Here is an 11,603-nt window from a genome sequence, read left to right as displayed (position 1 = left end):
AAATTTACCATATTTTTCATATAGTAATGCACTTTAAAAGTTGCCAGCAGCAGGCATACGCATAAATTATAATTTTTTCGGTATTTGTAAGCATTTGGTGTTAAACCCGCCCTACAGCAAATACTTGCCACGAATTTATTAATAAATTAAGATAATTTTTTAAACTTTGCTATGAAAGATCTCTTTTACTGTCATTTCGGTGATTTTACGAAGCTTGTACGACCGTATAAATCGTGTCTCAGCATGGTTGTGCTTCATTATAACTCGTCACTGTTCTTCGATTTTACTCTTATTAAGCAGAAAGAGAGTTCTCAAAAAAATTCTACAGCAGCTGAATATATAATAAAAAAGTTAACGAAACGTGACTTTTGAACAGACTTTGCTTTGCTAGTTGAATTTAGGAAAAAAATCTTTATTAAAATAAAAATTAATTTCAAAAAGAGGAAACCAAGTCGAAGAAGCACTAAACCATTCGTTGCTGAATCATTTTGAACTGGATCAAACAACTTGAAAAGTGAAAACAAATTGCTAAGCAATATTGATGTAATTTTATGAAATCTAAAATATAAAAATTCTCGTAGTATATAAAATTAAAAAAAATAACTTCGATAAGCATTTATGTTATTATAGCATTGTAATTTTAAATAGACAAAAAATATATATACAACAACAAATATTAAATTGTATATTATTTTTTGGTGCAATAATTTTAATAATTGTATTAGAAATGTAAACTGCCAATTTGTTTGTTAGAACAACAGCAAATAAGGCGTTGCATGAGCAATAAATGTTATTAGCGAAAAATATAAAATTATTTTTGTTTATATTTATTAAATTAAAATATTAAAAAATAAAATAGTTGTTTCATTTGTAGGATTACAGAAAAAATACTGCAGCTATATTTTATTGTTGTTTGAACAAATTATTAATACATTTTTTTTGGTGATTAAGCTGCTAATTAATGAGCGGTGTTGCGTATTTTTTGATAAATTCGATTTTTTTCAATTTCACTTTTTATGCCCGATTTTTGGATTTTTAATTGCGGTTAAAATTAAATTTTCATTTTTTTAGAATTAAAAAATTTTATTTTTAAAAATATAAAATTTAAATTTTTAAATGTTTTTTTTAGCTTTAAATTTTTTTTTAAATTAAAACATAAACTTGTTAACCTGAAATTTCAAATTTTTTTTAACCCAAACATCTTTGTTTGAAAAATGAGACATTATTTTTTAATCAACCAATTATATTAACGAATAAAAAAATATTTTTTAAATTAAAATCTGGTATGAATGGGGATAAAAAGCAAAAATTTACGTATTTCTAACTGAAGCACTATAATTAATTAAAAAAAATTTATTAAAAATAAAATTTAAAAGCGAATAATAAAAATTAAAATTAAACTTTATTTTTAATCCAAAACATATTTGATTGAAAAATTAGACACTAATTTGTTAATTAAAAATTGGAGTAACGAATAAAAAAAACATTTTTAAAATAAAAGTCTGGAAAGAAAAGGCATAAAAAGCAAAGATTTACATATTTCTAACTGAAGCACTATAATTAAGAGTGATTAAATATAAATTAGACAAAAAGCTAGACTATATTGATAACTTATCAAAATATAAATTAAATTTTTTCAATAAAAAAATAGGTAAATTAATTTTTCTTGGGTTTAAAAATGAAAAATAAATTTTTAATACGATTTTGGGAATAATACTTTTTCCACTTTGATATTTGGGATCAGATATGCGAATTCTTAGATTCAAAAATATTGCAATAAAAATAAATTTTAATTTGTTTTAAACCCGTTGTTAGAATTGCATGTGAAATTTTTAAATTAAAAATATTATTATTGGGATTAAAAATTTAACATTTTATTTTTTAATTTGAATGAAGTCCGTAAACCCACAACGTTTACTTTTCTTATTAATTTTATGCTTTAGATTAAATTTTTTTTAATTTTTTAAACCGGTTAATTTTTTAATTTTTATTTTGAAATGTATTTTGGGGTTGTGGAATTAAAAATTTTGTTATTTTTTAATTATATGCTTGGGATTAAAAATTTTTCTTTTAATTTTTTAATCCGGTTTATTTTTAAATATTTATTTTAAAAACTTTTTTTGGGTTTTAGGAATAAAACTTTTGTTATTTTTAAATCCGGTATATGAGATTAATTTTTTTATTTTTAAAACCTCTATTTAAGATTATAAAAATTAAAGAACAAAATGAATTCAAATGTTACTTCAATTATTTTTTCAATGCGTTACTGGCGACCTTGCTCACGACCCAACTATTGAGTAAAAATCGGACGGCATCGAGCTCAATCTAAATTTCACAAAGTGAGATTTGAAAACACAAACCAATGCAGATACAACTTCATAGAATCTCAACTAAAAGAAAAACAAAAGCAAAAAAAAAATATTGCAATAAAGAGTAAAAAGAATGGATTTGTGGAAACGATGTACAGCAGTACGATTCTTGACCTTAGGAAGAACTGTTAGTAATGTAACACGAACCCACGACAGTCGGGTCTAAGTAACCAGAAGGGACCCGGATTTTTATCCGGCCAAGGAGTGTCAACTCGGCACGATTCCTTGAAATTACCTTATAATTGTTTTATGCCGCAACAACAACAACGAACCCAATTTGGCACTATAAAACACTTTTTGCAAACACCAAAATGGTCCGCAAACTTCAGTACGAACTTTCGCAGAGTAAAAAAAAATTATAAATTTTGTATTTAATTTTTTTTTAAATAAGAGCATTGAATATTATTTACATATTATTACATTTGATACGCTGTTTCAGTTTTTGCCTTAAAGGTAAACGCAGTTAAAGTTATGCATCAAACGACCTGAGCAAGTGATTTACACATTTTATGTTGCTCATACGACATGGCATGGAAAAAAACGGATACCCTAAAAATTATATAGATTTAGAAAAAATTTATAATTCAAAAATAATAATTATTTAACCTTAGAAGAAAATGTATGGTTTAAATATTCAATTTAGCACAGATTGCCAGACTGAATGCTAGATAATTGTTGGAATTGTATTATAAATTAAATATTCACACTGAATTATAAATGAGAGCAAGAAAAGCATGGAACCGAAGTTATAAAAATATAGTGCTGAAACAACTTAATAAATTATTTCCAATATATGACTGTTCATGCAGAGCATAGGATTATGTAGCTAGCAAAATCAGATGTAATAAAATTTATGAAAGCAATTCCAAATACATACAAACATACGAGTATACGAGTATACATATAAATCGAGAAAACAATAAATTGAATTGGAAACTTTGTGCAATAAAGTAGCAAGCGTAGGTAAGCATAATTAACAATTCAAATTTATAAAAAAAAATATAAAGTATGCATAAAATAAACAGATATATACTTATATATGTATGTATATAACCTATTTGATTATGTCTTTCAATACTCTATTATATGGCCGGATAATGATGGTATAAAATACTTTATTTTGAAACTTTATTCTCAAAACAGCGTAAGTGACTTAAGAATGGTTATTATTGTATTCAGAAAGAAGCTGCGTAAGGGTCACTCACGTTTCTGGCGGTAACTCGAGTTCTTCGACTGCAATGGGTGGAGGTTTGACTCCAAGTACGCCGTTCACTGAGAGGTCGGTTAAGATGTTATTGGCTATGAATGGCGATCAGTGCATGTCTGAAGTTAGTTGCGTTCGAAGTCTGGTCGGCCTATTGTTTCCTGTCGTCGACGTAGTTGAGGAAGTTGTAGCTTCCTCGTCTTCGTAAGACTGGTGCGACGTAGTTTAAAGTTTCACTAATATATGATTATACCTGCGAGCGGTCGTTTTTTAGAACGCTGCCATCCAAAAACTATTCAAGATACGACCTTGCCGATTTCACAGGATATTTTAGGAAATGTAAACTACCGAATAAGCAAATATTTTTTTTTTTTGAAAGTGTCAAACTGGTATAGCCCCTTAAATATTACGAAAAATATTAATGAAAGTTGAATGATTAACGCACACTTTATTTTTCTACAAAATTTATTTAAAATGTTTGTCTTATAATTTTGTTATGTACAATGCCTTAAGATAAAAAAAATTATACATTTTATTCTATTTATTAGTTTTTCGTTTAAGTATATATAATAACTATTGCTACCAAGCGACATCTAAAGATAAATATCTGGAGTATGTTGTCTTATGAGGCTATAAAATTTATTTGCTTCCGCTGCACTTGCTGATGCTGTGGAGAGCTCTTCTGTTTGATGAGAAATATGATATGAAATATTTCGTCATGCTGTTGTTGTAATGCGGCTGTGTATTGGTGTTTTACACCTATTTGATGTTGCTTTATAAATGCTGTACATAATAATATTGCTGATTAAGCGGCGTTTGCTGCTGGGCATTGACATTCGTTTTGTCAATAGCTACACAACTGTTGTTAGCAGGTGATGAGACTTCGCTGTGTGAACGTTTAAGTTGCGTATGCATGGGATTCAGTATGGAGGTAGAGTTCATAGCACAACCACTGTTGGTGGCAGTTTGCTTCATTAGATGATTGTATATATTATCGATTGTGGGTATATTTCTGCCAAGCGAGTTATGTTCATCGTACAAACGCTGGTTATTCGTTTCAAGGTCGGAAAGTATTCCATGATTGGCATTATTGTTGCCAGGCGCGATAGATGCAGGAATCGTTGGCGTTGCGATGGTTTGTTTGAGCGTTTTAGCTTGTTTTTTACTAACAGTGCCCATGCTGTCTGGTGGCAGTTTGGGTTTCTTGCCGAAAGCGAAATTTCCACTTTGTTTTGAAACAACGGGCGCAAGATTATCAGCCGTACGTGTGCTACAGTTTGTAACAGAAATATAATTGTTAAGTTACTTAAGTTTAATATTTTACAATTATAAAAAAGATAAAACTTTTAAGACAGTTGCATGTAAGCTACATCATCATACGCAAATTTCATATTTAGTTATTAAAAATTTGAGATGCATTATTGAAATCAATTATACTCACAGAGACTTCAGTACTGCTAATTTCGGTATATCTTTAGTATATGCTTTTGCTCCAGAGGCTTCTAATGCGACTAACTCTTCAGGATGCGCTTTTCTTTTATGCGTCCGACAATTAGCACTATTGGCAAATGTTCTATCACAAAAGTCGCACGAATAGGGTTTGAGACCTATATGCAGAATAAGGTGATTTCTTAGTGCCTCTGCACGCTTAAATGCCCGTCCACAAAAGTCACACTTATGTTGCATGACGTCGGAATGAACCAACAAATGACGGTTGAATGTAGTTTTCGAGTTTAATTGTAAACCACATTCGGTACAAATGTGCTTATTTAGATTATGGGTTTTCATGTGTTTCTGTAAATATCATAAATATGTCAAATAAACATAAAGTAATTGAACGCTGTAAATGATTTAACGTTGCTTACTTTAAGTCGCCCTTGATTTTTAAAGCCTCTTTTACACACTTCACATTCAAACGGCGCATTATCTGTATGTGTTCGCATATGTTGTTTAAGGTGTCCCTCTGAGCGCACAGCTTCGCCGCACTCCTCACAAATAAAGGAGCTTTCGTTCTTATGCACATACTTTATGTGCTTTGCCACAATTGTCTTAGTAGGGAATTTTTGGTCACAATGAGGGCAGGGCACATGTTTAATGGCATGATGATTTAGTTGTGCTTGGGTGTTGCATGTAAATGGACAATCGGTACATGTGAATTTGGGCACGACCGCAAGTTGCGCATGTTTGCGTTCCATATGTGTGCGATAATTGGAGATTCTTTTAAATGTCTGCGCGCATACTTTGCATGTATATATTTCATTACATTCACCATCGCCGCTCTCTTCTGCTTGCTTAAAATCATGATTTGTTTCAATTTTTTGCTTTTTAATATAATTAATATTTGTTTCATCTATTTCAGTGTCATGTTTTTTATTTATACGTTTCTTTCGTGAGTTATTCACTGAACTTTCACTAGAACTTGAATTTTCATCGCTTTTCATATCACTGTCACTGCCAAAAGGGTCTTCGTCCGCCGACGGTGTTAACTCAATTGAATTTTCTTTCTTTATTTCAATAACTTTGTTACACTCCTTTGGTAAAATATCTATCACAGCTTCTTCCATAAAATTTTTTTCGACAAATTCATTGATTTTTGGTTTTTCTTCATGTAAGTGTACCTCTAGTGTACGATACAGAAAATCATGTGGTCGATCATCAATTGGCAGACCAAACTTCAAACGTAACGTTTGGTAGTCTGTTTCTGTATTGTCACTAAGGCTTTGAAGGGCTTCATACATTTCTTGCACTTTTATCACCCGTTCATTAAAGTTCACCAAAGACGTTACTAAAGAAAAGCACTCAGTACACAATCGGTCTGGCAGTTCATCATTCATTTTTATCTGTAAGAAATTGATATTGTGTTATTCGTTTAGAAAGTAAAACAGAATTAATGCAATTATTAAGCTTACTTACTTGCACACAAAAGTATTTCGTAATAGCAATATTAAGACCGAGATTGTTTTCCTCTCCATTGCCTGCAGAAGTAACCATATGTTTATGTACATCTTGCTTTGCACATAAGCGACACCAAAAATGCCAAGGCGCAATTTTATCAATATTGGTATTAAGCTTTTCATCAGCTCTTAATTCGTGCACTACATTCATCTTTCCATACACTAATATACATATGTTAACCAAAATTGCACTTTTTCTCAAAACGCCAAGTAATGCGTATGTTTACTAAAATTTTAACGAAAAAGTTGTGAAAAATTACCAAATAAGAACAGATGTTTTTCGGATAGGGAAGATAAAATAGAGCATCCGCAGGTATCTGTCGATTGTATAGAATGCACTCGATAGTTCTGTGGACGATAATTTTTCATGTATATAGAGCAGGTTATCAAATAATTTAGTAAATATCTTCCTTCATTTCAAATAAGAATTAAATACATTCCCCATGAAGCTATAGAAGAAATATAAAGCAATTTAAAAGACAAAAAAATACATACATATATAGAGGTGTGGGACTTCAAATTGTAATATTATACTATTTGTAATTTTTAATTAAACTGTGGACAAATTTTTTTTTATATTGAAGTTTTTATTTGATTATTTATATTTTTTATTTAATTATTTTATTTTTAGATTTTTTTTTTTTTTAATAAAAAGTTTTGGATTCAAAATTTGATTTTCAAATTTAAGATTCACGTCTGAGATTAAAAATAAAGTTTTCATAATTTTTCGATTAAACTTTGAACAAAAAGACCAAAATTTTTCAAAATGAATCGTCGACTGTTAAAGTACATTCAAATATTTAAATGTATATTTTTTAAATAAAATGCCTATTAAAAGAATTCGCAAAAAATGCCTTTTTTATTGGATTTCACAAGGGATAAACGACAAAGAAAATATAATAACTCATAAACCATGAAATGAAAAAAATTTACCCCTAAACTCATTGATGTGCTATTTGATATCTGATCGCGCTAAAATTACGGCAAATTTTTTCTTTGTATTCCTTTAATACCTGAGCAACACTACAATGTAAAAAAAACGAGAATAACATACTTTATATATAATATAAATATAAAAATAAAATAAAAAATTTAATTTAAAAAAAAAATAATACTTAATATAATAATTTAGTAATATGTATTTACATAAAATAATAAAAAATTAAATTTCAGAAATTATGCCTATTTAAAAATAATAATAATTAATAACAAAATAAACACTAATAAAATGTAACAGTACTTAATCAAAAAATAACAATAACACTTAATTTAAAAATTACGAACAATATTAATGAAAGTTGAATGATTAACGCACTCTTTATTTTTCTCCAAAATTTATTTAAAACGTTGGGCTTATAATTTTGTTATGTACAATGCCTTCCGATAAAAAAATTATAAATTTTTTTCTATTTGTTAGTTTTTCGTTTAAGTATATCTAAAATAAATATTACCAACTATTACTAAAAATTAACGCACATTTTGATTGCAAGTTTTTTCAAATCAGAATGGAAAACTGACAGAAAAAATATATTTACTAACACATTACAAGTACTGAATATATAATATTCATAAAACTTATATTTAAGCTTGATATACATTTTACACACCATAAACAACTTCACATAATTAAAACTAGCAACAATTTATAATTATTTTTTGAAATTTTAATAGAAAAACGAAAGTTACCTTTTTGGAGTATGTCTAAGCACTATTGTTTGTAAAATAATTTTGATTTGAAATACATAATTTGATTGTGTAACTATGGAGATTGACATTGGTTGACATATGTGCATCATCAATGCAGCCGTTAATAATGATGTAACGTTAAAAAATATTTACAATTAATTTAAAATTACTGATTACTTATAATTACATTAGCACTACCGTGTAAATACGCTAAGTCAAACATACGTACACACGAACAAAAATATAACTACACAAAGAAATCACTCACAATATGCACTCACATTCAAAGTCATTAGTTGAGGAAAGCCTTCTATTGCTATCAAGTGACATCTAAAGATAACTATCTGGAGTATGTTGTCTTATGTGGCTATAAAATTTATTTGCTTCCGCTGCGCTTGCTGATGCTGTTGAGAGCTCTTCGGTGTGATGAGAAATATGACTCGCCGGACTATGTATGGATATTTCGTCATGATGTTGTTGTAATGCAGCTATGTGTTGTTGTTGTTTACCCATTTGATGTTGCTTTATAAATGCTGTACAAAAATTTTGGACTGCAGCATCTTGTACCGGCACTAATATTTGCTGATTAAGCGGCGTTTGCTGCTGCGCAATAACATTTGTTATATCAATAGCTACACAACTGTTGTTAGCAGGTGATGAGTCTTCACTGTGTGAGCGTTTAAGTTCCATATGCATGGGATTCAGTATGGAGGTAGAGTTCATAGCACAACCACTGTTGGTGGCAGTTTGCTTCATTAGATGATTGTATATATTATCGATTGTGGGTATATTTCTGCCAAGCGAGTTATGTTCATCGTCCAAACGCTGGTTATTCGTTTCAAAGTCGGAAAGTATTCCATGATTGGCATTATTGTTGCCAGACGCGATAGATGCAGGAATCGTTGGCGTTGCGATGGTTTGTTTGAGCGTTTTAGCTTGTTTTTTACTAATAGTGCCCACGCTGTCCGGTGGCAGTTTGGGTTTTTTGCCGAAAGCGAAATTTCCACTTTGTTTAGAAACAACGGGCGCTAGATTATCAGCCGCACGTGTGCTAGAGTTTGTAAAAGAATTAAGTTAAGTTAGTATCTATGTTTAATATTTTCCAATTATAAAACAAGATAAAACTTGTAAGTCGGTTGAAGGAAAAAAACATTGCTCTACACAAATTTACATACAATTATTATAAATATGTGATGCGATATTTATACAATAATACTCACACAGACTTCAGTACTGCTAATTTCGGTATATTTTTAGTATATGCTTTTTCTCCAGAGGCTTCTAATGCGGCTAACTCTTCGGGATGTGCTTTTCTTTTATGTGTACGACAATTAGAACCATTGGCAAATGTTCTATCACAAAAGTCGCACGAATAGGGTTTGAGACCTGTATGCAGAATAAGGTGATTTTTTAATGCTTTTGCGCGCTTAAAAGCTCGTCCACAAAAATCACATTTATGTTGCATGACGTCGGAATGCACCAACAAATGACGGTTCAATGTAGCTTTGGAGTTTAATTGCAAACCACATTCGGCACAAATGTGCTTATTTGGATTATGGGTTTCCATGTGTTTCTGTAAATATCATAAATATGACAAATAAACATAATGCAAGTATAAGCTGAAAATTATTTAACGTTGCTTACTTTAAGTCGCACTTGATTTTTAAAGCCTTTTTTACACACTTCACATTCAAATGGTGCATAATCTGTATGTGTGAGCATATGTTGTTTAAGTTGTCCCTTTGAGCGCACAGCTTCGCCGCATTCCTCACAAATAAAGGAGCGTTCGTTCATATGCACATACTTTATATGCTGGGCCACATAGGTCTTAGTAGGGAATTTATGGTCACAATGAGGGCAGGGCACAATGCGTCGCTTTGTAAGCGGCAAATGTTTGACGGCATGATGATTTAGTTGTGCTTGGGTGTTGCATGTAAATGGACAATCGGTACATGTGAATTTGGGTACGACCGCAAGTTGCCCATGTTTGCGTTCCATATGTGTGCGATAATTGGAGATTCTTTTAAATGTCTGCGCGCATACTTTGCATGTATATATTTCATTACATTCACCATCGCCGCTCTCTTCTGCTTGCTTAAAATCATCATTTTTTTTAATTTTTCGTTTTTTAATATAATTAATATTTGTTTCATCTATTTCCGTGTCATGTTTTTCTTTTATACGTTTTTTTCGTGAGTTATTCACAGAACTTTCACTAGAACTAGAATTTTCATCGCTTTTCATATCACTATCACTGCCAAAGGGGTCTTCGTCACAAGCGTCTTCATTTTCAAAATCGTATACATCTTCATCTGCCGGCGGTGTTAACTCAATTGAATTTTCTTCCTTTATTTCAATAACTTTGTTACACACTTTTGGTGAAATATCTATCACAGCTTCTTCCATAAAACTTTTTTCAACAAATTCATTTATTTTTGGTTTTTCTTCATGTAAGTGTACCTCCCCTACTGTACGGCATAGAAACTCATGTGGTCGATCATCAATTGGCACACCAAACTTCAAACGTAACGTTTGGTAATCCATTTCTGTAATGTCACTAAGACTTTGAAGGGCTTCATACATTTCTTGCACTTTTATCACCCGTTCATTGAAGTTAACCAAAGACGTTACTAAAGAAAAGCACTCAGTACACAATCGGTCTGGCAGTTCATCATTCATTTTTATCTGTTAGAAATTGGTATTGCGTTATTTGTTTGAAAAGTAAAACACAATTAAAACAAGTATTAACTATACTTACTTGCACACAAAAGTATTTCGTAATAGCAATATTAAGACCGAGATTGTTTTCCTCTCCATTGCCTGTAGAAGTAACCATATGTTCATCTTTGAAAAAAACACTAATGTTTTGAATATCTTGCTTTGCACATAAGCGACACCAAAAATGCCAAGGCGCAATTTTATCAATATTGGTATTGAGCTTTTCATCAGCTCTTAATTCGTGCACTACATTCATATTTTCATACACTGAAATATGTTAAGCAAAATTTTACTTTTTTTCTCAAAACGGCATGAAATACGTATGTTTACTAAAATGTTAGCGAAAAAGTTGTGAAAAATTACCGAATAAGAACAGATGTTTTTCGGATAGGGAAGATAAAATTGAGTGTCCGCAGATATCTGTCGATTGTATAGAATGCACTCGATAGTTTTGTGGACGATAATTGTTCATGTATGTATATAGAGCAGGTTATCAAATAATTAAGTAAATATCTTCCTTCATTTCAAATAAGAATTAAATACATTCCCCATGAAACTATAGAAGAAATATAAAGCAATTTAAAAGACAACAAAATACATACATATATATAGGTGTTGGACTGCAAATTGTAATACATATTATACTATCTGCTATTTTTAATCATTTTCATT

The 11,603-nt window shown here is 30.3% G+C and overlaps 2 protein-coding genes across 2 annotated transcripts; both read right to left on the bottom strand.

Annotated features, from left to right (window-relative positions):
• Window positions 1-4,020: 4,020 nt before the first annotated feature.
• Window positions 4,021-11,484, bottom strand: LOC120768463 (zinc finger protein weckle-like). The gene is made up of 6 exons (XM_040095166.1): window positions 11,295-11,484; window positions 10,972-11,198; window positions 9,858-10,898; window positions 9,434-9,786; window positions 8,544-9,264; window positions 4,021-4,166 (listed from the first exon to the last, which is right to left on the bottom strand). The coding sequence occupies exons 1-5, from the start codon at window positions 11,401-11,403 to the stop codon at window positions 8,544-8,546; spliced, it is 2,451 nt and encodes an 816-aa protein (XP_039951100.1). The 5' UTR covers window positions 11,404-11,484; the 3' UTR covers window positions 4,021-4,166.
• LOC120768464 (zinc finger protein weckle-like) lies at window positions 4,189-6,805 on the bottom strand. Its single transcript, XM_040095167.1, has 4 exons — window positions 6,487-6,805; window positions 5,439-6,413; window positions 5,015-5,367; window positions 4,189-4,843 (listed from the first exon to the last, which is right to left on the bottom strand). The coding sequence occupies exons 1-4, from the start codon at window positions 6,676-6,678 to the stop codon at window positions 4,348-4,350; spliced, it is 2,016 nt and encodes a 671-aa protein (XP_039951101.1). The 5' UTR covers window positions 6,679-6,805; the 3' UTR covers window positions 4,189-4,347.
• Window positions 11,485-11,603: the final 119 nt, after the last annotated feature.

This window comes from Bactrocera tryoni, chromosome 2, assembly GCF_016617805.1.
Source record: "Bactrocera tryoni isolate S06 chromosome 2, CSIRO_BtryS06_freeze2, whole genome shotgun sequence".
NCBI classification, from domain to species: Eukaryota; Metazoa; Arthropoda; class Insecta; order Diptera; family Tephritidae; genus Bactrocera; species Bactrocera tryoni.
This window is presented reverse-complemented; position numbering and strand designations above follow the sequence as displayed.

What these genes read in the sequence shown, in the direction of transcription:
- LOC120768464 (XM_040095167.1), bottom strand. Translation starts at nt 6,678, where the DNA reads ATGAATGTAGTGCACGAATTAAGAGCTGATGAAAAGCTTAATACCAAT. An exon ending in AAAATCAAGGGCGACTTAAA is followed by an intron (nt 5,368 to 5,438) that starts GTAAGCAACGTT and finishes TGATATTTACAG; the next exon opens with AAACACATGAAAACCCATAA. An exon ending in TTAGCAGTACTGAAGTCTCT is followed by an intron (nt 4,844 to 5,014) that starts GTGAGTATAATT and finishes TACAAACTGTAG; the next exon opens with CACACGTACGGCTGATAATC.
- LOC120768463 (XM_040095166.1), bottom strand. Translation starts at nt 11,403, where the DNA reads ATGAACAATTATCGTCCACAAAACTATCGAGTGCATTCTATACAATCG. An exon ending in CGAAATACTTTTGTGTGCAA is followed by an intron (nt 10,899 to 10,971) that starts GTAAGTATAGTT and finishes AATTTCTAACAG; the next exon opens with ATAAAAATGAATGATGAACT. An exon ending in TTAGCAGTACTGAAGTCTGT is followed by an intron (nt 9,265 to 9,433) that starts GTGAGTATTATT and finishes TACAAACTCTAG; the next exon opens with CACACGTGCGGCTGATAATC.